The sequence below is a fragment of the Dermacentor silvarum genome, chromosome 9, assembly GCF_013339745.2.
Source record: "Dermacentor silvarum isolate Dsil-2018 chromosome 9, BIME_Dsil_1.4, whole genome shotgun sequence".
Classification (NCBI taxonomy): Eukaryota; Metazoa; Arthropoda; class Arachnida; order Ixodida; family Ixodidae; genus Dermacentor; species Dermacentor silvarum.
In genome coordinates this window covers 85,540,164-85,566,048 of record NC_051162.1, presented here as the reverse complement: position 1 = coordinate 85,566,048, position 25,885 = coordinate 85,540,164, and the positions used below count along the sequence as shown (strand labels likewise).

General features: G+C 45.6%; 1 protein-coding gene across 1 annotated transcript; it reads left to right on the top strand.

Moving 5' to 3' along the window:
• Positions 1-888: 888 nt before the first annotated feature.
• On the top strand, positions 889-6,218 carry LOC119463703 (uncharacterized). Its single transcript, XM_037724529.2, has 3 exons — positions 889-1,016; positions 2,147-2,404; positions 6,076-6,218. The coding sequence occupies exons 1-3, from the start codon at positions 908-910 to the stop codon at positions 6,216-6,218; spliced, it is 510 nt and encodes a 169-aa protein (XP_037580457.1). The 5' UTR covers positions 889-907.
• The last annotated feature ends 19,667 nt before the right edge of the window (positions 6,219-25,885 follow it).

Here is a 25,885-nt window from a genome sequence, read left to right as displayed (position 1 = left end):
TGACCTTAGGAATGCTCACATCTGTCTTTGATAGCGTTTGGGTGTACGACTGCGGTACTGCTCGCTTTATAAACCCCTCTTGCGGTAACTTATGTTGCAGAAGCGGTACCTTAGCCATGATAATGCACCTAAAACACATTAATGTATGATAATTAGGCACAAAAATGCGCCTAAAGCAAGCAGGGAAAGAAAACGACCACACAGAACAGCGTGCTCTACCAACTGAAATTGCACGGAAAGCAGACAACTTATTTCATACAAAACATGGTCACATGGTATTGCTTAGTGAAAACACTGCACGGAAGCCTTTGGCACAAAAATCAAGGTGTCTATTAGAAAGAACAATTAAGAACATAGCATCAGAAGTCCAACATCTTTTTTAATCCCATTCAATTGTGTAGAGCGTTACGGCCGGAATACTATAGCACAAATATGACCAAACAGTTATCTGAATAGCATATTCATATTTTTGAGCACAGGAAAAGAGGCGCGATTACGGCAATCAATGTACAGAATGTATGTGCTGTCGTTGCAGTTTAAGTTAGAAGTGCCCGATCGTTTTCATTTCCCTGTGCTGCTTGCACTCAAATAAAATTAAACTCTTACTTTGCAAAGGTGCATTCGTCCATATTTTCCCATAGAACACTGCATAAATGCAAAAGCAGTAACCGGCGCTACATCAGTGAGCCAACGGATAGAAAGATCTTCCCCAAGCACCCTGAGATTTGCATTTACTGAAAAACATAAGACCAGCAAACTTTAGTACTAGCGGGCTTCCTTCCGAATGTATTTATTTTCATTTACCTATTGTTACATTTGTGTTGGTGTGCCACGGGATGCAAAAGAAGGCATTATTTCTTTTTTCACATAGGTCGTTAATCCCGAAAACAAAACTGTTCTGGGTGCGATGGAAATCGGCGAAGTGCTCTTCCAGTCACCTTACGTCATGCGTGGTTATTACAAGAACGCTACAGCTACGAGAGACTTCATTGACAGTGAAGGCTGGATACGCACTGGTAGGCTACGTGATCACTCAAATTACTACGAAGCGATAAGTGCAGCTTCTGTAAAATAAAATAAATATTTTATGTCATTCTTATGTTAAATATTAAGCCCTTTTCATAAGTGTTTGCACACTCATCAGGAAACTGCTTCCTCTGCTTTCTGAAGTTGCGGCACGCATATTCCCGCTTGACCCAAGTATAAAACGCAGAGCCAAATTCGTAGCGGCTGAAGGCAAACGTAACGCACCGGTCACATTTATGACAAAAAATGTCGACGTTTTCGTAAAGTCATGAAAATCTTGTCATTCATAAGGTGTTGGGCAGTTGAACACTAGTTATTTTAAAAACAGTCTCTTGTTTATGTCCATGAAGAATACAAAGGCGCCCGTTTGTGAAACAAAGTCAAATACTACAGTTTGGACCTTGAGGCAGCCATTCTATAAATCTACGTTACTCATGTTCACAGCATCGTGTTCCGCGGAAGTTCTGTTTGGACGACACAATCTTCAAATAGCTTTTGAGCTTTGGCCAATGCCACTGTTGTTTGCAAGGAAAGTGATTGCGAGTAATGTTAGACTATTTTTCAAATAAAGAAAATGATCTCACCATAATCCCGTGACTTGGACTTAACCAGCGTGCTCTCAAAACTAGTTTAATTTTCTGCAATAATGCAAGACTACGAAAAGATAGAGGACGAGTGTGTTTATTTTTACGGAAGCAGGGATTAACCGTAAAAGCGTTTGATGTTTTGTCCCGCAAGAATTGGTTACAAAGTAGACAAACTGACGTAATCACATCACAAGTCATTGGTGCCTTATTTTTAGTGCACAATTTTTATCCATCAGTTAGCTACGGTAACGGCTAACCTTTTTCTGCCAATATAATTCAAACAGAATTCTGAAAAATAATTCACCACCAATCTAAATAAAGTTAAAGTTTTTCACTCTGTTCTTTAAGAAGCATATTTACCAGGGATAATTCTCTAACAACGAAAAAGCATTTTCAACCAATAGAATTTAGAGTCCTGAAAAAAAGCACATTTTGAACAAATCAAAATTAATCGAGCATTTCTGTCCGCGTTGCATTAAAAGTACGGTCAGGAGGCATCGATGACTAAGCTTGCACTCTGATTGCTAACTCAGGCGACCTCGGCTATTACAACAATGACGGTAGGCTGTTCCTCGCTGGGCGGCTGAAGGACACCATGTTCCGCATGTCGAAGCACATGAATCCGGCCGAAACGGAGCATTGCCTCTACGCCCACTGGGCCATCGCCGAGGCAGCCGTGCTACCAGTTCCGAGGGAAGACACCGATGACGACCCGGCTGCTATCATCGTTCTCAAAGAGGGTGTTGTCGGGGACGAGAGGCTGGCCGAGGATATAAAAGCATTCGTGGCTGGTGGGTACAAGGAGAAACAGCTTACTTCGAATGTCGAACTTTCGTTTTGCTGCGAATAATTTTTATTGCGATAGCAATTATATGGACACTCCAAAGCAGATTTTTGCCGTCACCGTCGTCGTCGCCGTCGCCGTTGCCGTTGCCGTGAGGTTCCGTATGACGTCAATGGAGATGAAATCGTCGCCGCGCGCCGCCGAACGCTGTATGTGCGAGTGAAAGGGCGCGAGGGACGCGCTATTTCACGGGGAGTGAACCCACGGCGGAGAACAAACGCGCGTTCTGCGCCGTGCTTCCTTAAGGGCTGCAGAAGTAGGCGTCTCTTTCCTCCTTTACAATCACCATATATGTAGAGCAAACGCGCCTTCCTCCGACGCGCGAAAGGCGGTGGGGCGGGGGGAGGGGGAGGGAAGGGAGGTGACGTTTAGCTGTGGCACCAAGTGCCTATTTATATCAGAGGCTCCTGCAACAGTCGGCAACGCCGCACGCATTTTGAGCGAACGCGGGCAAAACGCCGACGGCGTCGACAACAGTTCTGCGTGTTGCCGGTGCTGCTGCATGTCCAAGTTTATACAGCTGATAAAGCTACTATCATTACTCCGTATAGCTCTCTACAAATTTGCTATCGCAATTGATGCTTCGCCTTTCAGGTGAAACTGCGACCACTTTTTTGTTATTTATTACACCTCAAGGGTCCCGTGAGTGACATTACATTAGGGGTGGGTACAGGGAATACAACATAATTACAGTAAAAATGGGTGAATACAGGTCAAAAGAATACAACTCAGTGAATACAAGGCATAAATAAATAAAATAATAATGGTGCGCAGCCGTATACACGATAATCCTATGGATTAGCATCGATTCGTGGGATTTATTCGACGGCGGATTTGAATTCTGCAGGGTCGGTGATCGTAACGATATGACCGGGAAGGCGATTCCAGTCACGCGCAGTACGAATAAGGAATGATAGATGAAATGTTGCGGTGTGAGCACGTGGAAGGATGACGGCGTTTGGATGGGCGTTGCGTGACATGCGATGGACGGCAACGATGAGCTCCTTTTTAGGCGGCAAACAGTGAAAGAACTTGTGATAAAGATTTAGTCAAGAATTTCTGCGGCGATAAGCCAGGGCGGGTAGATCAAATTGTGATTTCAGCACTGTGATGCTAGAGTTGTAGGAATAATCACTCAAGATGAATCTAGTACCTTGGCTCTGGACTGCTTCGTGTGTCGTAATTAGGTTTAATTGGAAAGGGTAATATATTGCACTTGCATACTCAAGTTTTGGACGGACGAGTCTGTTGCATGCCAAGAGCTTAACAGAGGAAGGTACAAGGGAGAAATTAAACTATGGGATTTGACGTGCCAAAACCACGACCTGATTATGATGCACGCCGTAGTGGGGGACTCCGGAATAATTTGGACCACCTGGGGTTCTTTAACGTGCACCTGAATCTAAGTCCACGGGTGTTTTCGCATTTCGCCCACATAGAAACGGGGCCGCCGTGGCCGGGATTCAATCCCGCGACCTCGTGCTTAGCAGCCCAACACCATAGCCACTAAGCAACCACGGTGGGTCAAAGGGAGAGATTGCAACGGCTGTAGCCCAAGACACGGTTTGCAGAATTAGTAATTTTATTAACATGATTGGCCCATATTAGGTCATGAGAGATATGAACACCGAGGTATTTGAACGAGCCACCGAGATTTATAGAACAGTTGTTAATGGTGTATTCAGGAGTTGAAAAGTTGTGACGACGGTAAAATCAAATTAGTACAGTTTTATTAGCGTTGAGAGACATCATCCAAATTTTACACCACTATTCTATAGGTTGAAGATCTTTCTTGAGGATAGAAATATCGGACGAGTCTGTTATTCGGTGGTATAGAATACAATCATCGGCGAAGAGGTGCATTTTCGATGACACATGAAGGGGTAAGTCGTTAATATATATCAAAAGCAGAAGTGGCCCGAGGACCGTGCCCTGGGGGGCACCGGATAAGACTTGTGTAATCGATGATGAATATCTATTAGCATAGACGAACTGACGACGGTCTGTTGAAAATGCGTTTTGATTAGACGATTTAGACGTTTTCATTAGACAAATTAGGCGATTTGTTGAAATTTCTTCCGTTTTTTATCTAAATGTTGTTCCGCTTTTTATCTAAACGGGACAGGAGATTGGGCAAAGTGCAGCTCACTATAAAACTTTCATGCGCGAAGCTCCGTAGTGAGTGAAGTGACTATTTGACATAAGCCCTTGGGCGGACCCCTACCCCCATTGACGTCACCTTGTTAAGGCGGTCCTTTTCCCACAAGACTATGGTGGCTCTTTCTATACCTCTACCTGCGTGCAAAGTACAATGCGAAATGGTTACACGTTTACAGTGTCCACAGCTAAGCAAAACGAAAGAAAATTGGACAAGCGAAATATAAAATATGAAATAGTTTGGGTGGCTGCTGCTGGGGTCTTGCTGCTTCTTATTCCCAGCATGCATTGCTGGGCAGCTTAGTAAAGGGCTGTGATTTCCTGAGACGATGGGTAACAATCAAGCAAGTCATTCAGTACAAAGATCAATACAGACTAATATTGAATTTTTATTTCGCATTTTCTCTGAGAGGCTGCTACAAATTTTCGCTGTGTTTTATCGATCATCAACCTATATTTAGTCCACTACAGGACGAATGCCTCTCCCTGCGATCTCCAGTTACCCCTGTCTTGCGCTAGCTGATTCCAACTTGCGCCTGCAAATTTCCTAACTTCATCACCCCACCTAGTTTCTAACGTCCTCGACTGCGCTTCCCTTCTCTTGGTATCAATTCTGTAACACTAATGGCCCATCGGTTATCCATCCTACGCATTACATAGCCTGTCCAGCTCCAGTTTTTTTCTTTTATTGTCAATTAGAATGTCGGCTATCTGCGTTTGCTTAACGTTAGGCCTAACATTTTTCGTTCCATCGCGTTGTTTATTGTTCTCTATTCACTATGTATCATTCTAGGGATGGAGTCGTGAAAAGGTAGAACGCGCTAATCTCCACTTCCGCGACACTACGCTTCACAGAGAGTCTGCACACGAACTTGTTTCATGCGAGGGAAATTCTGCTTGTAGGCTTTTCCTACAAGCAGCCTTTACGACCTATTACTCCGCGTTTAGGAGAAGTGTATAGAGGGCTGCACGCTGTCGCTGCAACGAATAGACATCTGCCTTAAAATAAACATGAAGGGCATGTTCTACAATATAAACGACTGAGTCATTCAATAACGCTTGCGTTGGGGCTAGTTGGAATAACGTACTTGTATTTGTAAAGCAGGAATGCAATTTTTAAACGCAGGCGACGAAGTACTGTTCTCGTCCCTGTGTTTCAACTTTTCAGCGCTGTTTTACAAGTATAAGTGAATCGTTCAGTTCTTCAGGCAAGTATGAGAATCCAAGTACACCATGGATACACTTAACGAGAAGCTGCTACACTGTGGCCATTACGACAGACAGTCCGAAAAGACACATGGAGATAAAGCTATTTTCATTGCATAGCGCCAATAGCGTGGACTGTATTGTGAAGTAATTTAGTGAATGGTGCGAAACTAATGTACAAAAGCTTTTTTTTTTACTTCGGCACTTCACAGTGTGTGGAATTTAGTAGTGTTCTTGATTTTTTTTTCAACGCAGAGCGGCTGGCACCATACAAGCATCTGCATGGGGGAGTATTCTTCGCAGATTGTATTCCAAAGACAAGCTTCGGGAAATTTAAGAGGCGGCTGCTGCCCGAAATGCTCACATCACTCAAGAGAATCGACAAATCATCCTCCTAGGGAAATAAGAGATATATTTTGCGCTGTAACTGCGGTAATATTATCACTAAATTGTTTCCCGCATAACTCAAACATTGACTTGCTATACGTTGTAATTGAATTGCTTTTGTGTTTATGTGAATAATATGTGTTTTTTGCCGGAAGAGCAAACATAGCTAGAGCATAGGGTGTGTCTAGAAATTATTTGCCTCATATGATTGTCATAAAGGGATTGTGCACTTGTTCAAAAATCCTACCGTTTTAAAAGTGGATGTGGAAAACTTCCTTCCACTGCATATAGGGTCCTGCAGTTTATTTCCTTTCTTTTCTATCACAAACCTTTTTGATTAAATGTGTGTGTAAACTGAATTGATCCCACACCTGCTGAGAACTGCCTTAAGGTTCTAGAGGATGGGTATGCAAAGAGCGACATGCGATTAGTCCAGCTGCTTCAGGTAGCGCCTTAAAAATAAAATCCGCTGTGATCCATGAGTACCATATGGTAAAGTGGAGTAGAATCAGATACGGGGCAAAACACGTCATTTTGAATTGACTGCTTCGTATCATGCAAGTGCGCAATCTTAGTGGGGTCATACTTTGCCAACAGATGTCAATATGGGATCATTTTCATTAACTTAGGAAATTTCATCCCCAAAATGCTCTCTTATCTATCCAAAAGCGACTATAATTCAAAATGTGAATAATTCGACACAGATCCAGCCGATCAGCATCATATTCTATGGGGGTTGCAGAAATAATCCTCCCCCAAGAAATCTCCTGCGGCAAGCTCCCTCACAGGAGGCGTGGGACTCCATACTAAAGTCTACTAACCCTCAAACCCAAGCTGGGCTGGCGGACTGGGTGGCAAAGGACGCGGCCAGCGGGACGCCACTCTAGCCCCCTCTGCCTGATCTCGGCTCATCCCTCCCCCTCCCCTTGTCTTCAATAAAGTTTATTTCCTCCTCCTCCTAGGAAATTTCATAACCGAGCGATGTCAACTAGGCGTACTACCAAATTTCACTTGGCCCACGTTTCAAATTTTAAGTTGTCCCACCCCAAAATTTTATGCTGGCCCACCCCCTAACTTAGCCCACTCCATATTTCAAGTTGGCGCACCCACAAATTTAAGTTGGTGTGCCCCCAAATTTCAAGTTTCCCCACACCTAAACTTCCCTTGGCCCACCCCTACTATAAGGTGCCCCGTGTATTTTCTAAGAAACCTATGTATCTCTATGGGCCATTCTCATTTTATTTTATTTCTTGCTTCAAATTGTTCCATATCGCTTAATCACTACCAATCATCTACATTTACACTATCATAACGATTAAAAGTCTTAACTTTGCAAATTAAGCATTTTTGTGCAGATACAAGGCATTACACTTTTCGCATGACAGGGCTGGGGAGCTCACCAAAGAATGCTTACGCATTCAAAGAAAACCAGAAATGCAACGCGCTACTCAAGAACACCTGATACGAGAAGACATATTACGGCTGCTATTCATTGTAACAATGTGTACCAAGCATTATGAAAGCAGCCCTGACACTTAAGAAATGTACCTTGAACGTGTTTGTTAGGGCAACTCGTAGTTTTTCAAGCGAAGCTTGAATAGCCTCACAGGTGTTGGCGGTGGTGGTGTCACGCTAAACAACTCGGCTGCTCCCAGAATAGAGCAGGTGCGGGGAAAGTGAGCCGGCGCTGGATCACGTGATGTGCGTGACCAATCAGGGCCGTTTGGTGTGTCGCAGGGAGGGAAAGGGAAGGAAAGTGGGTTGGCGCGCGCTCCACCGGGCTTCCCTCGCCTCAGATCAGTCTCGGCGCCCGGATGGGAAGGCCCAGCGTGGTGCCTTCCGCCGAGGAGCAGGCTGCGTTTGAACAGCGCCGCGAACTCGCGGGAAAGGGCTCGTGGTCGACGTGCCGATTCTAGCGTGAGGGCTTCCGAAGCCCAGGCGAAACGTCACCGAAGAGCCGCGGACCCCGAGTTGCGGGAGCGCGATGTTGAGGCCAAATGTCAGCGAAGCGCCGCCGACCCTGAGTTTAGGACAAACGAAGCAGAACGCCTGCGACAGCGTCGTCTTGCCCTCCAAGAACCCGACAACGGTGGTGCACGCCTCGTAACTACGTGAAAGTAGTAGGTTAGGTACACACACGACAAGCTTCGCTTACCCCCATTATCTCGACAGGGGAAGGGCTGGTGATTTTTAGGTGCAAAGCACCTTATGCGCCCGGGCTGTCCGCGTCTCCTGTCGTAATCGTTGTCGTCGTAGTAATCACGGTAAGCAAGCGGCTCGTGCTTGCGCTCGGCACCCGCTCGTGCCACTACTCTCACGTTCGTGGTCGCATCGTCTTCCTGGCTGCAGGTGAAGCAAGTGGTTCGTGCTCGCTCTCGGCACGCGCTCGTACCACTGCTCCCGCGTCGTCGTCGTTGTCTTCCACAGCTGGCTGTGTTGCCACTGATCATTCCAGCATAGAATTTCAGTTCTCTTCTGTCGTCGTAATGGGGAGACCGCGATTACGGGGTTATGAGCCATTGCTTAAGGCAGTATGAACTCATTAGCAATGCATCACTGCATGCTTCGCACCTCCCCAGGTTTCACGTTAGTGGAGCTGCATTTTGCTCAATGGGTCATTCGAGCACTATGGTATGATAAACCTTATTCATGTCCTGAAGATCAACCCTTAGGATGACGCAGGCGGCTCCCACGTCGGGACAGTAAGGTTTAACCTTACCGCCGTGTCGTGGGCCTTCTGGACGGCCTGTACTTGATCTAAAAGAACTCCACTGTGAAACACTCGCCGCCTCCAGTCTCTTTCCTAGTCGCAGTCTGTGAAAGCCACAGGGCATTGCCAAAGCATATGATCCAGAGTAATGATGCCATTACACTTCTCGCAATTGATTGGTACCTCTCTTTCTGGATATAGCTTGTTAATAAAGTTTGGACTCGGATAAGTTCTTGTCTGTAACAATCTCAGAGTCACCACTTGAGCTCTATTGAGCTTAGCGCGTGGCACTGGTAATTCCCTTCTATTGATGTAGTAATGCTTCGGGACTTCATTATATGTAAGTAATCAGTCCCTGTTCTCCTTCTGCATATTATTGTGGTCCTCATCGCGTTCTGCGCGGATAGTAAGTCCTCGTGCAGCTGCGTTAGCCATCTCGTTTAAATTCTACCGAGATGGATCGACAGACCCCATGTGTGTACGAAACCAGCGGATTTCAATCGCTTGGCTGCCCATCTCACCGATCAGCTGGGCAGCCCTTTTGGTTACAAAGCCTTTGGTAAAGTGTCTAATAGCTATCTTGAGTTCATTTTTATTGCGATAGCAACTATATGGACACTCCAAGCGCATTTTTGCCATCGGCGTCGTCGTCGCCGCCGTGAGCTTCCGTATAAAGTCCAATGGCGACCATCACCGCGTGCCGTACGCTGTGTGTACGAGGGCAAGCGTATGAGGGTGAGCCGGAAATCGCGGCTCAATGGAAGGCACGCGAGGGAGGAAGGCAGGCCGGAAGCGCGCGGTCTTTCGCGCGCGAGGCACGGTGGCGAGGCGACGGAGAGGGAGGGGGGTGGTGCGTTCGCTCCGCCGGTTGCTGCTCACAGTGCGGCAGCGCGGGCGCCGTATCTTGAAAGCGATCCCGCGCGGGCCTCATCTTCAAAGCGATCAGCGATGGGGACAAAGTGCATGCGCCGAGTGCCGGTAGCTTCGTATGCGCTGTGCTTTCGACGTTTAGTTCGCGTTGAAGCGAGACGAGACAGCGCGCAGGTCAATTTGCCCCCTACTGCTGGCACGCTTTCTCACTCGGGCGTTTTCACAGCGAGTTTCCGGGTCATCGAGCGAGATGTGTTCATGTTTACCTGTGCGCACACGACACGTGCCGTTCTCTTCTATTCAGTTAGTAAGCGAATGTTTACAACTGTATACGGCTCAATGAACTACGATCCTTGCTTCGTATAGCTCTCTACTAATTTGCTATCGCAATCGATGCTTCACCTTTCGGGCGAAACTGCGATTTTTTTATGGCGTTCCGTCCGACAGGTTTAATACTGCTTTGCTGATGAGGCATGGTCTGAGTGTGTGTAAAGTGTTTCCCTGAAGTGAACACAAGCTTCAAGGGAAGTGGAAGTGGACTTGAAAACGTCGTTTGCACCGATTCCCGCAGCGCGCAGGATCTCAGCAGGTGGAAAATGCCTCCACCGGCATTATCAAGCTTAAAGCGTCGGCGAACGATGCTTCATATGCGCAAATTATTTGTGCAAGTCCTTCGTGACAACACTATTGCGGTTGGGCAGGCACATCTATTTCTTCCACGTGATCTTCTTCGGTTTCCTCAAAGAAAGCAGCACAGCACAGGCGCGGAGCGATGCGCAGTGGACTTACACAGTCTACACATGGGCTCCACTGAGTGTCTCACGCGGGCTCACGTGCCTCGTAGCTTTGAATACGCTGTAAGTTGATTTTGGGACGGTGTATATTTATAATCCTATTCGAAAATGAAAGATTTGGTATTTTCGATTATTTCAAGCTAGGCAAAGATTTTCGCCAGAATAGAATGTTAACCTATGTTTACTGTTGCCCACCTTCCACACAAAGCGTCGCAAATTGTTAAAAGTGTGACAACGGCAATGTTTAGGAAGCACTACCGGAAAAAAAGAGTAATCCAAACTTTATTTTATTGCGATAGCAATTATATGGACACTCAAAAGCAGATTTCTGCCGTCGGCGTCGCCGTCGCCGTCGCCGTCGCCGTTGCCGTGAGGTTCCGTATGACGTCATTTGGAGAAGAAATCGTCGCCGGTAAGTGGTTCTTGAGGGAAAGGGAAAGGTTGGCGCTATCTTCTGCAGCCCTTGAGGGAGCACGGCTCAGCGCCAACGGGGAGGGGTAAGTGGGAGCGAAAGAAGGGATAGAGTGGAGACGCCATGGCTGGGCGAAGCAAAACCGGCAGGCATAGGCGGCACGTATCAGGCCGAGATGGAAGGCCTTGGTGTGCTGCAGAGTCTGCAGGGGTGTTGTGCCAGGCCGGTCAGGCCCGGGGTGGAGTGGGAGGCCGTGAGGCCTTCCCGCTTGTAGAAATGTCCTTAGAGGCGTGCGGAGAGCCCTGACGAGTCAAGGAACTCCACGACGCCTCGAAGTGCAGAAAGGTGGTGTCGGCCGGGGAAGAGGAGATCTTCCTCCTTGCCACAGGGGAGGCCCAGGCGGCGGAACTCCTGCAGGAGTGGGCCCCGCTGCTGGAGGTACGCCGGGCAGGCCAGCAGGAGATGTTCGATCGTCTCCGGCTCCCCGCAGGAGCTGCAGGCCGGGGACGTCGCTCGTCCCAGTCGGTAGCTGCGTGCTGCCGTCCAGCTGCAGCCGATGCGGAGCCGCGCGCCGAACGCTGTATGTGCGAGTGAAAGGGCGCGAGGGGCGCGTCTTTCACGGGGAGTGAACGCACGGCGGAGAACAAACGCGCGTTCTGCGCCGTGCTCGCTTAAGGGCTGCAGAAGTAGGCGTCTCTGTTCTCCTTCACAATCACCATGTATGTAGAGCAAACGCGCCTTCTTCCAACGAGCGAGAGGCCGTGGGGGAGGGGGAGGGAAGGGAGGCGACGTTTAGCTGCGGCACGCAGTGCCTATTTATATCAGAGGCTCCGGCAACAGTCACCAACGCCGCACGCATTTTGAGCGAACGCGGGCAAAACGCCGATGGCGTCGACAACAGTTCTGCGTGTTGTTGCTACCAAAGCCGCTCACCTTACTTCGTATGACATTGCTGTGTTGCTATCGCATTCATTGCTTCGCCCTTAGGGCGAAACTGTGACATTTTTTGGTTTCGCGCTGCTAGATTACATTAAGCCTGTCATTCTTGCTTGTAGTCTGTCATTCAGCTGTTCTAAATATTACGCTATAACAAGTGTAGCTCTCCTCGCAACGGACCGTTTTTTTCGAGCTTTTTCGTGCACACCTTCTGAAGTTTTTTTTTTCGGAACCATTTATCTAGAATTTTTGGAAAGCTAGTCATACTGCAGCCATTCTTTCTTGAAAAGCTTGTTTGTAACCAGGCTCTAAACTTGTGCGGCAATTTATGTGGTTATCCTAAGTACAATTTGTGATCTTGATTCTAAAATGGGTCCTTTCTTCCTGAAATTTAGCTGTGTTTTATGCATTGGTCACTTATGAAATTTGTCATTAGTCACTTATGTATCAGTCAGGTACCACAGGCGTGGTACTTGACTATACAGAAATAAATATTCCTGTTGTGGGTTTATGCGTCCTCAGCTGACTATTTGAAAATTTATCTGATATTCGATGCTTAGGATTCGTATTCGATTTGTATTCCAAAAGGTTGATATTCACCCACCTTTACGTACTTTTTATATTGTTATTGTCACCTCCTAGGATTGTGGTATGTCACCTCAAATTTAAACAAGGCCCTCACAGGTCTCCAACCAATAACCGCTGAGGTTGCATTTCATGCGATCGCTTGAAAAAACAACAGGACGTCCTAAAGCTTGTTTACCTTTTTTTCCCATCTGTCGTGCTCGGCAAGTCAGTTATGAAGTTTGCGCCATAAAAACGTTGAATTACGGTATGTCAGGCTTGACAAATAGTTGGACCGCTCTGTGAGTGCGTCGTGCTACCCTATTAAAGGGTAGCACGACGAGTTGGAGGAAGGGGGAGGGGCTGATAACTGCTGCTGGATGGAAAAAAAAGAGCTAACGTAAGCAAAAAAAAGAAGCATTCTCGTTGTCAGATCGGATTGCCGTAGAGCAATGGTTGGAACTCCAGCCAACGCGCAAAGAACACCCCCGTTCGTTGCGGGCATATTGGTTACTACTACAGAGATTGTTTTCTGATAGTACTGGAAGGCGGGGCCCAGCAGCTCCTAAATAAAGACACATTTTAGCCCACATTATTAACCCCCCTGCCTCTCATTTGTCAGTTACTTCGCTCTAGACCATATGGCCCCATTGAGGCAAGCTCACAAAGGCCTTACTTAACAGATTGCAAACACCTTACTTAACAGTTCGCAAAGAACTTACACCTGCTAACTGCTAGTGCACTAACACGTGACAAAACAAATCGCGTAGCTTGCACTGGAGGTGCAATGCTAAAGAGACAGCGGAGCTGATGGGCACCTAGCTAGTCCTGGATTTTGGGCTAGGCTAAGCACTACCAAGTCATCCCCACCATTTCTCGGAATTTGTTGATTATTGATCGATTAGCTATTGAGTGGCTATCGATTGGCTATCGCAAGGTGTTGGCCACGTATTTGGACTAGGTTAAGCACTACGAAGTCATCCCCAGCATTTTGCGGAATTTATTGATTGTTCAACGATTATCGATTAGTTATTGATTGGCTACCGATTGGCTATCGATGACTGACTAAGCTTAAGTAGTTCCAGCCATGCTTAGCTAGACTTAGCCAGGCTCAGCTTCGCTAGTTCACAGGGGTATGTGCCACTGCGCTTGGACCCTTTCTGTACTAGTGCCAAGATCGGCCCACATTTTCTGTTCGCACGTTATGGACTTACGTTCAGCTTAAAGAGCTCCGCTGTTAAAATATGTGTCGATATCTTTAAGTAATCTGCAAGGTTGCGCCCGTTTTAAAACGAAGATGTCAGTACGACTACACGCGCTCGGGAACATTAGATGCTTGTTTAATTTGAATCCCGAGAGATGTTATTTAGACGCCATGATTAAATTTTGGGGTAAGGAGGTAATTTTAATGACTTTGGGCGGCGCATAGAAGGTTAATTATGGGTTAAATGAACATTGCTAACTTTCGTTTTCTGCCTGTTTAAGCGCGTAAGAAGTCCCCATGATGTCTTGGAAGAACCCAATGTGGCAGCAGCTTTATAGATGATGCAGAACGTGTTATGGGTTAAATTAAATGAATGAGAAAAGTCTGTATCCAAATTTGGCACGCTACAGATGAAAGATGAACACTGGCTTTTTTTTTCCTGTGTAAGAGATGTTATATGAACCGCCTATTTTATTTGCCCGGTATTCGGACATAACGAAAAGTGTCACCGAGATTGTATTTCCATGCGGAGGGGGTAGCGGGACATGGGTTATATACATAGTCAAAGCTTAAATTGTTGGTGCAAGAAATATTTCCTTTGTATAAAATTACTTATGCAAGCGTTCCAGGTAGCTTACGAGCCCAGCGCGCAATTTTTACTTTGGAGAAACAGAATTCTGCACTAAGTGACATTTTCTATAAATGCATGAAATGTTAAATGATGTAAATTAAATTAAATTCTTGTCTTTTACCAACTACAACTGCGAGCTGATAATGATGCATGTCGTAGTGTCCCCGGGGGCTCGAGAATAATTTTGACCACCTGCGCTTCTTTAACGTGCACCTAAATCTAAATACAAGATCGTTTTTAATGCGATTAGCTTTCTTTGCCTTCTTCAATCACTTTTTATCTATCTATCTATCTATCGATCGATCGATACTCAGTGACCCAACTTGTTTACCACCTTGGGAAAATAGGTACGAACTCGTGGACACGACGCCGTCGTGGTCTTTGCACCGCCGTCATTTCAACTTCCTCCTGCCACCATTGTCACGCCATTGTCGTTATGCAGTCCTCGTCATCTCTCTGTCGTAATGCTGTCATGGTCACGCTGTCGGGTTAAGACCTGAATCATTCCATAAACGTAATTTCATTGTCGTCATGCCGTCGACGTCGCATCGTCTTTCTCGATCCATCGACGTCATCCCTTCGTCATTTCATCGTAATCACGTGGTCGTCATTCAATGGTGATTACGTCACTGTTGTAAAGACGTCATCGTCGTTCCACGGACGTCATTCCATCGTCGTCACTGCGTCGCCGTCATGCCGTCATGGTCATGGCCGGGCCTAGCGAGAGAGTTTCATAGCAAAGTTGGCCGATCCCGGAGGCAATGCACGTCTCATATAGCCCAAGCAATGGACATTTCAGAATGTCCCCCACAGATTCTATTAAAGGTAGCTGCAGTGATACGGTGGGACATTTCTTGAACGGTAATCGTATTTACGTCGACGGTCATCGGGAGATGGTTTCTGCCGGAATTTTTTCAATACAGCCGCTCGAAATGCAGCCGCCTTGGGCGGGATTGAACCCGTTACCTCGAGCTCGGCATCACGCCACTATGCTACCGTGGTCAAAGATCTGGTCTACTTGTGGGATTTCCAGACAGTTATTATATTTAGATTTTCTCCCAATTCTCATGTGGTATACGGAGCGCATACAACTTCTTTTTTTTTGTCTTCCTCGAAATGCAGGCGGGAAGTAGCGGGCGTGCTGTGAGTTCCTACCTTTCCAGTTGATTAGGTACTTGTATGCTCAAAACGAAGGTAAGTTTACTTTAGGATCATTGTGGAATGTTGGCCGCTGCCCCGGGGGTCTATGCCTCACACTGAGCTCACATTTGGTGGAAAAGAGAGGCACATCATCACTGACGCGCATGCAAAGTTTAAATTGACTAGAATAAATCTGTTTTTATGCAGTAAACTAGTTCTGCCAGTGCTCGAAAGAACCCGACAGACGTTGTATTCGATGTCGCTCGCTGCCGTGCACAAACTTATTGCAGGTAGAATTTTACACGTCGGAGAAATCGGCGCCATGGTACAGGTGAAGTGTGCGCAAAGCGTAATGCATTTGTAATAACTATAGATTTCGAGATAATTACTAACAATTTTCTATTTTATGGATTTATACAATGCGCGTAAGTGGTTCAGTTTCCTTCAATTTCAAGATCTTCAATAAATTTCTTCTCTTTGTCTTTCTTTCTTTTCATTTTTAGACAGCTTGTAATGTTTGTATTCTAACACCATCGGTTCTTTTCCAACTTAAGACGTAGGAATTCATGGCACGGAAAGGAAAGCCTGCAAACACGAACTGTTGTCATTTTTGTTCCTCCTTGTGGTCGCGTTTGCACGCCTGTATTTTGTGTAATGTGCATACGTACCAACGTGCGCAACTTTCAGTCACTCTAAACGGCGTATGAGCTATACGACACTGCTAGAAGTCACATCAAATCAGTCGTCATATTATTGCGAAGCGTTCTCTGAGTCACGCCACTTTTTGGGATCTATCGAGGTATCTCGCCGTTTACGGGGTTCAATGAGCAGACAGACAACTACCGCCATCTGCAGTCCAGGATGCGAAGTAGCTGAGATCCACGAGGGGTCGGACGGAGGGGACTCAGCCAAGGGCGTTGAGTGTAGGTTCATTGCGCACGTGCGAAGGGTTCTGCGAGCGTTTCTTTTTCCGACGCGCCATTTTCACCCCAATCTTATTACCTGAAGCAACAGATGCGAACGAGTGTCGCTAGGTAAGACTTCTGTTGCCAAACGCTCAGCCTGATCGAGCGCTTAGCTATGCAAATGTTCCAGTTCATGAATGTATAAATGATAGTGGATGGCCCGACAAAACGTTGGTTCGTTCGTTCGTTCGTTCGTTCGTTCGTTCGTTCGTTCGTTCGTTCGTTCGTTCGTCGACGCCTCAAAAGTATAGGCAATAAGAAAACGACAAAGCACGCCTCGGGCCTCTGGGACAACAGCTCGATGCACGTCGGCGTCTCTGCTGCAACGATTCGCGCAATGTTCCGCATTACGTAGATGTCTCAGTTGAATCTGCCAAATTATTTCCATAATATAGGTGCCGTCCTCTCTTATGCATTACATTTCACATCCAGTTTGCACAATGGTAAAAGCTTCGCTCACGTGTTCGGTCTTTTCATTTGGCTACTTTCGTTTCTCGAAACAGTGCTACCTTGATTATCAGAATAATTCGTCTCATTAGTTACCGGAATTACGTTACCATAACATTAACGTTAAATTTCCAAGATGTATTACAAATAAGTGGCAGTCGCAGTGTTCTTTTATTTCTCATAATGGTTTCAGAAAAGCGTGTTAACATTTTTTTTCAGCTTCCAATTGCATCGCAGCACGAAAGGCAACTTTAGGAATACAAAGAAAGTAAATAATATTTTTTCCATAATAATGGGCTCATAGGAAAGATTTATACAAAGCGTGTTTTTTTATTCAGTTGTCTTTAGATATGCGTATTTAGTAACTATGGTCTAGTTTATTTCTATTTTCAAGTACCCAAACGGGTGATTCGTGGAAAAAAAGGAGCTCGTGGACATCGTATTTCATTTTCCAACGTCTTTACTCGCTTTCTTTATAAAAATTTCTAGCAACATTTTTTTATACCGTCTTTAGACTATTGTTACTGGAACCTACCAGCAGTTAATAGAAATACTTCCAACGGTGTTGAAGCGTCATAGCAACTCTCTAGTAACACCCTAGAAACAATTGGCCACCTACATTAAATAGAAGCATGTTCATAGGCTGTTCGTAAACTTCCTATTAGCTTTCTAGAAACAGGTTTCTTTAGACCTCCAATGAACGTTAATTATATTTAGGCATGTTCATAGGCTGCCTGTAAATTTCCTGCTAACTGTCTAAAAACACGTTTCTTTAAACCTATTAACGTTCATTAAATGAAGCATGTTCATAGGCTCTCTGTAAACGTCCTATTAACAATTTACTGACGCTGTCTTTAGACACCCTAGTAACATTGTGCCAACAATAAGCCGCCTACATTGAATTGAAGGATGTTTGTAGACTTTGTCAAGATCCTACCAGCATTCTACAAACAGTCTTTAAGGCCTCATCATTACTTTGACAATTATTTCAAACCTTCTAGCCACATTTGCTCTTTAGACATTCTACAAAAATTGTCCACAATTGGTTACAGTATTTGAAGAAAAACTTGTTCAACGCTGCTTATAAATTTATGCTAACCTGGAAATTTGTACCTTTAGATCACCCAGTACACCAGCATAGCACCCTATAATGCTCAGAGTCGCAACTATTCAGTTCATTTATTGGGCGACATTAACGTCGGGTCGCCTTATTTCAGTAGGATCCCATAAGGGATACTACTGAACTACTCATAAACTATCTAAGCTCTTGACGCGCTTTGCAGCTGAAGCAACAAGGGGCGAAAGGAGCTATTGAAAATATAGGTGTGACAAATTTGAAACGTTGTGAAGATGGCACCAAATATTTATTACATTATTCAATCAGTCAACTTGGGAACAGCAGGAATGAGACTATACTTATGCGAAGCTGCTTCAGCATTCTGGGCCTTAGTTGCAGTTGAGGTTAGCTATAATGGGTATGTTCCTTTTTGTGAGCTTGTCGTTGTGAGAGTCTGGGCATTGTATCCTGAAAGAAAAAGCAAGTGAGTAGCAGTTAGCTGTCCATTACCGTCCGATACTCAGATACGTGCTTTAATCAAGTAAGACACAAAAGCCATAATGATTTAAGCTCAAAGGCGTTAAACTATGAGCTAAATATTTCACGACCTCTCATTCTGTACAGCCTCAGCAGAAAATAGCAAAGAATGAGTTCATGATCATACATTTTTTACCACAAATTAAGTCATCGCGACCTCTGTCACAATCTAGTATTTGTACGCTTCGTGTTTATAGCCACTTCAAGAGAACCTCATGACGCGCCATAGTTCGAGTATGCAAGAAAATCCTTTTTAAAACATTTCACGTCATTACAGTTTGCGCTCGTAACAACCTGCCAAAATGCAGTACAGGAAACTGAACTCAAACAAAATATGTTTATGAAAAATGATGGAAAATCACATACCTTTCATTATTATTTGGAGACAGACAGAACTTCGGCGTAGTGCTGTCTTGAACAGCTGTTGTCTACTGGCGCAGTGTGCAGTTTAAAACACGGAAAGTTTCAATATTAAATTGCTATCACTTAACACGACACTGCATCGTAAACTGGCAGAGAAGTTGCACCAACGTTCACATCACGGAACGAAGAAAACGCCATGGCCGCCGCAAGCATGGTGTTGGAGCGCTATAACGTAAAATGATTCCCCAAGCTGTTTTGATTCCAAACTCCTGACGTCAAATTTACGTAACCACCGACGCAAGCATCGCGCGGTGACCCGCAGCGTCGTCTGAACAACCCAATCAAACAGTCTCCTCGTTTATAGGTGGTCACCTTTGCTAGCTTTCAAAACCAATGACATTGTCTACACTCAGCGGTTTTTCTTATCTAATTGGCTGACAAGAGGCGAGGAGCACGCTCTAGTGCAGAGGGTTTCGATGAGGCGGAGCCAGCACAGTGAAAATAGATAACCGCATGAAGAGGGTGATGCCGGCTTCTCCGATTGGTCCGCTTCGCCTTACTTAGCTTGCGGTGGCTGGTCGAAAATCGCGGTGGCGTGCAACGGAAGGATAAGAATGTCGCTAAAACGTATCCTACGCAAGGAAGAGTTGGTAGATTAATGTCGTATGCATGCCGAAAGTGCTCCATAACGTTTTACTGCCCTGCAAAAATCATGCGCAAATAAATACATGCTCACCGGCAGGTGCGAGTAGCGAGGGCCTGAGCGATCGGCAGCCACCCATCTTTTATTCCTTTCGTAACGGGGCAGTCTGTGGCTATTCAGAAAAATTTTCAGCTTTGCTTGGCATATTAATGAATTTTTTTCGCGTACACGTCACTTTGACGTGGTGAGTTCTCGCGGTTTTATGAGGTCGCGTGACAGACAGGCAAAGTGGGCGTAGCCAGAAAACTTTGGACCAATAGCAGCGGGCTAATGGTGAAAAGGCGTTGAATCGGGAATGATTATATTTCTTTTGTGCGGTTTAATCATGCATAATCATTGTGTACACGTTATATCAGATAGGGAGCTATCGCGGTTTTCGTGACGTCGCGTGACAAACAGGCGAAGTTGGGAGTGGCCCGAAAATGTTTTGACCGATTGTGGAGGCTGATTGCAGAAACTGCAATCAAAACAGTTTGGAATCATTTCACGTTATAGCGCGCCTGGTTAGCTATTTCAGTCACAAATTACGCATCCACGTGTGTCTGGAAAGTCTTCCTGTATTGTTGAATCAGCCACAACACAGCGTAAGAATAAATGGCAGCAAAATAGCTAAATTACGGCTCCAAACACGACCAAACACCCCTACATCGCACCGACCGTACCACGCCGGCGTGGCAAAGGAATTGATATCGATGACGATGTTCTCCTCCTTTGGCTCGACTCGAAGGACTTGCAAATTTGCGCGCATGCGCGAGAGAGGCTTGTGACATCCTTTCCATCCACCAGCGCGCCTTGACCAGCGCTAAACCATGTGCACCCCCCTACCTTGCGAGGGTTGAATGACACCAAGAATTCCCTCTCGGTGACTAGGTGGGGGGAGGGGGGGGGGGGCTTTTGTGCGCGCATCCCTTTCTTGGGGGACTGCGGTTAGAGGGAGGAATGTACTCTATGGCCGAGGTTGAAAAAGAACCTTGCGAAACAGCCGGCTTAATTTTGTTCAGCTTCAGCTCTTAGGGCTGTATAATATTATTTTTCGAAAACATCATTGTTCTGAGGACATCTTTATCTCTAAATGCAATAATAATTAAAAAGGTATCCTATAGGAAAAATTATATAGTTTTTGCATTTTGCACAAGAACGTCTTATAGAACTTGTCACTTTCAAAGACGAAAACTTGCTTCATAGCGTCCAGCGCAAGACAATGTTGAAAGCTATTCTTGTGAAGTAGTATTGCTTTTACAGTTAAAGAGATGTTCAATTCGTGGCGGCTATGACGTTACCGGTCTTCAGGCGCCCGAAGCATGGCAAAAGCATGGCAAAAGCATGGCCTTTGATATCGTGGCTCTTGGTAACTCGGAGTGCCGTAATTACGAATGCCGTAAGACCACCACAAAACCTTGTCGGAGTTCAGAACTTTGTCGCCATGTCATGAAACGAAAGCGCGGAATATTATGATTGCATAATTATCACTTTTCAACCGGTTTCCTCACAGCAAGTAACAATAACCGTGAAGCAGATCAGAGGACATTGACAGTTACTTTGCCTTCGCTTTGATGCAACGCCTTCATTTCGTTTCTTTTAGTGTGAAAGAGCCATCGGTAGGATGAAGGGATAAAAGCTTGCGAATAGAGACGCGAACAAAACTAAACTTTTATACAGTAAGGATAACTTCATTCTTTTTTTTTCTCCCAGAATAATTTCGCAGAAATCGGACACTTGCAACAAGTTGGCCTTTTTTTTTCGGTCTTCGACCTGTGCACTTTCTCAGGTCAACACTTGCTCTCACTAAGCAGCAGCTGTATTTTGCAGCCTTTTGGATGTTTGAGAGGCATCGTTTCAGTGCCGTGTTACTCGGAATTCTGGCTCTTTTTCTCCTTTTTAACAGAGACCGTGATGCTACTGTGCTGACATGTTCCAGCTTAGGGCGTACCATTTATATCGCGGAGTGTATGTACATGATTATCTTGTTACAAGGCTAGTTGGTGGCCTTCCAAAAGCAGTACGTAAGGGCGGATTTACACTCGCGTCGCCCGCCACACCGCCCGCCTGCCACACGTACGCGGTCGGGCGAAATATTCCACAATTCGCAGACTGGTACACATATTTCGGTTTACACTGGGTGCGCACACGCAGTGTAAACTGAAATTTGGGCACAAGTGTGCGAAATGTGCAGCTTCCCGCACGCGTGCGACCAGCGGTCGGTACGGCTCGAGCGTTAATCGGTCCTAAAAAGCCGGTCTAAAGCTGTGCAACTGCAGCCTGGTCTGCATAGTACTCCGCTATCCTCACACCGTTCAGTTGGTGTAGCGCAGGCTAATTTTCTCGAACTGTGCGTACGTCACCGCAGGCTCACTTATCCCAGTCGAAATGTCGAAACTTTAAAAAAATGTTGTTCAAATAACAGTTGACTGACACATTTCTTAATTTTAACATTTTAGTAGCACTCCGACCACAATTCGCTACCGACTTCAAGTTTAAGCTCAAGTTTATTCAAATTTTTTTGCGTGCATGATAACCTGATTAATGAGGTTTATTACATTCAGTGGTCCCATAGTTATGAAACTGTCAAGGGGACCACCTAATACTATACATATCATGCATAGATTGCACATGATATAATTGAGAAGTCGCTATGGACTTGAATTGGAACTGCGACTTAAAACAAAGAGCTTGATTCCCGATTATGTTATACATCGACATTGTTGTGGGTTTAACAAATTTACAAAAATCTCTCCATTTACTTCCCATTCAAAACTTTTTTGGCAAACAGCACGAGCTGTTGACGTACTGAAGATACATGTTCTTCAGAAAAAGAAATATTTTGATGGTGTATAGTATAACATTCATTTCACAAAAGTAATAAGCCTTTGACGGAGTATTAGAGATGTTATTGAGACAAACGTTAGAAGAACGTATGTTAACGGTGTAAAGTAAGTAGGAAGTCTCTTAACGGTGCACCTAAAATTTTCTTTATACAGAAGTAAGAAGGAAGTATCTTAACGGTGTATTTAAAACATTCTTTATACAAAAGTAATAAGAAACGTATGTTAGCGGGGTATTCAAAATATTCTTTTCACAGAAATAAGAAAGAAGTATTTTGACTCTGTAGGAACAAATTTTACTAGAATGTAAATGCGAAAAGACTGTCAGTAAAGTAAATAAGAAGTTGGTAGGAGTTCTAAATAATTTAAATAGGCATTTTGTTAAGCTTCTGCAAAAAATATTCTGAAAATATAGTCACAACATTGTAAAATTCAAACTACGATCGTCAATGTCAGAACTGTATTTCGCTGATGGTCTCCTAGGGTGGAAATTTTCCCTACTTGTGTTAGCTAACATCGTGCGTCTCACAAAACTATATCATTCTGAATTCCGTACGTGCATCGTTTGATGAGCGCAGTTAATTTCGACAGTACATTCGCCGCAAAATGAATCCGCTCCTATATAATATTTCCGGTGGGGTAATTGTCACCCGCCGCCTTTTTTATGCTTTCGGTTGCCTTATCAATAAGCACACATGCGTTCTTGTCATGCGTGGCTTTCCTGTCTTAATTGGGCTGTCATATCCAATGATTAATAGCTAGAGGAGAAAGAGCAATTCCAACGTACGCAATTGACAACATTACATCCCTGTCAAAAACTGACAGACTCTTATAACGTATTTCGTTTGGAGCACTGTCCAACGCACGTTTTAACCTTGAAGCGCCTGCAATTGAAATTTCTTTTTGGGACCCGTGTATTTGCCCCATGAACAAAACAATTAACTGCAAATAACATGACGTGTTCAGCTTCTACATTCGGTATTTTGTCGTAGTACCGCAACAACCTATTATATGCGAAATTTTTATTTTGATGAAGAATTGGGGACTTTTCAGGTTTTTTTAACACCTATACGGTATTTACTCGCATAATGAACGCACTTTCTTTCCCGAAAATATGCCCGAAGTTGGGGGGTGCGTTTATTATGCGGGGTAAAATTTTGAGCGATTTTTTTTTCCGCGGCAACCTCTAAAAAAGTCGCACTTTCGTCCGAAAGGCGAACCATTTATTGCGATAGCAAATGCGTAGAGAGCTATACAAAGTAAGGATAGCAGTTTTATCGGCCGTATAAACTAGCAAAGTAAGTTGACCAGCATGGTGTCAGCGCGCACAGGCAAACATCAACCAATCACACTCGATGACCGCGGACGCTCACTGTTTAAACACTGGTGTGAGGACGCGCGGCAGTAACACTGACCGAAGTTACCTTCGTACCGTGTATCGCTTCAACGCAAACTGAGCGGCGATAACGGAACACGTACAAAGGTATAAGCCGCCGTCGTACCTAGGCTCAGCCCCCGAAGCACATAACTTTCAAGATAGGACGCACGCGGCCGCGCAATGTGCAGTTGCTGCGCCGCCTCCCTCCGTCCCCTCCCATCGGCGCCATGCGCGCGACGAAATACGGCGCGTTTCCTCCCCGCTTTCCTCCCTCGAGCGCGGGGGATAGAGCCGCGATCGTCGGCGCCGACGGCAAAAATGCTCCTGGAATGTCCATATGATTGCTATCGCAATAAAAGTAGGAGAAACACGGTACGATTCGGCATCCGATACAATCGTACCCACCGGACGCCAAATCGGACGCCGAATCGTACTGTGTCTCTCCTACTTCACGGCAGCAATTAGGGGCGCAATAACGTAAAATGATTCCAAACTGTTTTGATTCCAAAATCCTGACGTCAAATTTACGTAATCACCGACGCAAGCATCGGGCGGTGACCCACAGCGTTGTCTGAACAACCCAATCAAACACTCTCCTCGTTTATAGGAGGCCATCTTCGTTCGCTTTCAAAACCAATAACATTGCCTACATTCAGCGGTTTTGTAGCGTTAGCTACACTGGCCTAGCCAAGCCCGTTTCGCGCGGCACATCAAGAGCCGTGCTGCGCATGCGCAAGGATCAGTGATGTCACACAGCTTGCGCACCGGAGCCACCGGAGCCGGCACCTCTCGCGCACTCCGCCGCCGCCGCGCGCGACTCACCGCCGCCGGTCTGCGCATTCCAGAGGAGTGACGTCGTAGCCGTGGTAGACGCACTGGCGCCGGCGCGCGCTCGCTGTGCAGTCGCCTTCTGACACTGCGCTGGAGCCGCTGCGCTTCTGACTGGCGTTTGTGTGTGTCATTGGAGCAGCAGTAAGCATGACAATCAAGCTAATCCTTGACAATCTAGACAACCTGGAAAGCTAAGAATTATCAGCTGAACCTTTGCTAACGTTACGTATATCCTAGCATAGCCGCAACATTTTTTCTTATCTAATTGGCTGACGAGAGGCGCGGAGCACGCTCTAGTGGAGAGAGTTTCGATGGGGCCGAGCCAGCACATTGAAAATAGATAACCGCATGAAGAGGGTGGTGCCGGCTTCTCCGATTCGTCCGCTTCGCCTTACGTAGCTTGCGGTGGCTGGTCTAAAATCGCGGCGGCGTTCAATGGAAGGATAAGAATGCCGCTAAAACGGATCGTCAGCAAGGAAGAGTTGGCAGAACGATGTCGTATGCATGGCGAAAGGGCTCGATAACGTTTTACTGCCACGAAAAAAGGTTTATCATGTGCAAATAAATACATGCTCACCAGCAGGTGCGAGTAGCGAGTGCCTGAGCGATCGGCGGGCAGCCATCTTCTATTCCTTTCGGAACGGGGCAGTCGGTGGCTATTCAGAAAAAAATTCAGTTTTGTTCGGCATATTAATGCATTTTTTCGCGTACACGTCATTTTGACGTGTGAGTTTTCATGGTTTAGTGAGGTCGCGTGACAGACAAGGGAAGTGGGCGTAGCCAGAAAACATTGGACCAATAACAGAGGGCTAATGGTGAAAAGACGTCGAATCAGGAATGATTATTTTTCTTTTGTGCGGTTTAATTATGCATATTCAGTGTGTACACGTTATATCAGATGGGGAGCTATCGCGGTTTTCGTGACGTCGCGTGACAGACAGGCGAAGTTGGGAGTGGCCCGAAAATGTTTTGACCAATAGTGGAGGCTGATTGCAGAAATTGGAATCAAAACAGTTTGGAATCATTTTACGTTATAGCGCCCCAGGCTGCGCTTATTACACGGGAGAAAAAATCCTAATTTTGTCGACCAATGTTGGCGGTGCTTCATTATGCAAGTGCGTTCATTACGCGAGTAACTACTTGGTTCATGACAGCGAAAGTGCTTCAAATGACTTCGGACGTCTTCAAATGGAGTCTCTTAAATGTGGATTCTTAGAGGTAAATACAGGGATGGTATCTTAGAGCCTAAGGGCATGATAAAATACAAGTCGAAAAAAGCGCAGCCATAACTCTCCACCAGACCAGTTTCAATGC

What these genes read in the sequence shown, in the direction of transcription:
- LOC119463703 (XM_037724529.2), top strand. Translation starts at nt 908, where the DNA reads ATGGAAATCGGCGAAGTGCTCTTCCAGTCACCTTACGTCATGCGTGGT. An exon ending in TGAAGGCTGGATACGCACTG is followed by an intron (nt 1,017 to 2,146) that starts GTAGGCTACGTG and finishes TTGCTAACTCAG; the next exon opens with GCGACCTCGGCTATTACAAC. An exon ending in TATAAAAGCATTCGTGGCTG is followed by an intron (nt 2,405 to 6,075) that starts GTGGGTACAAGG and finishes TTTTCAACGCAG; the next exon opens with AGCGGCTGGCACCATACAAG.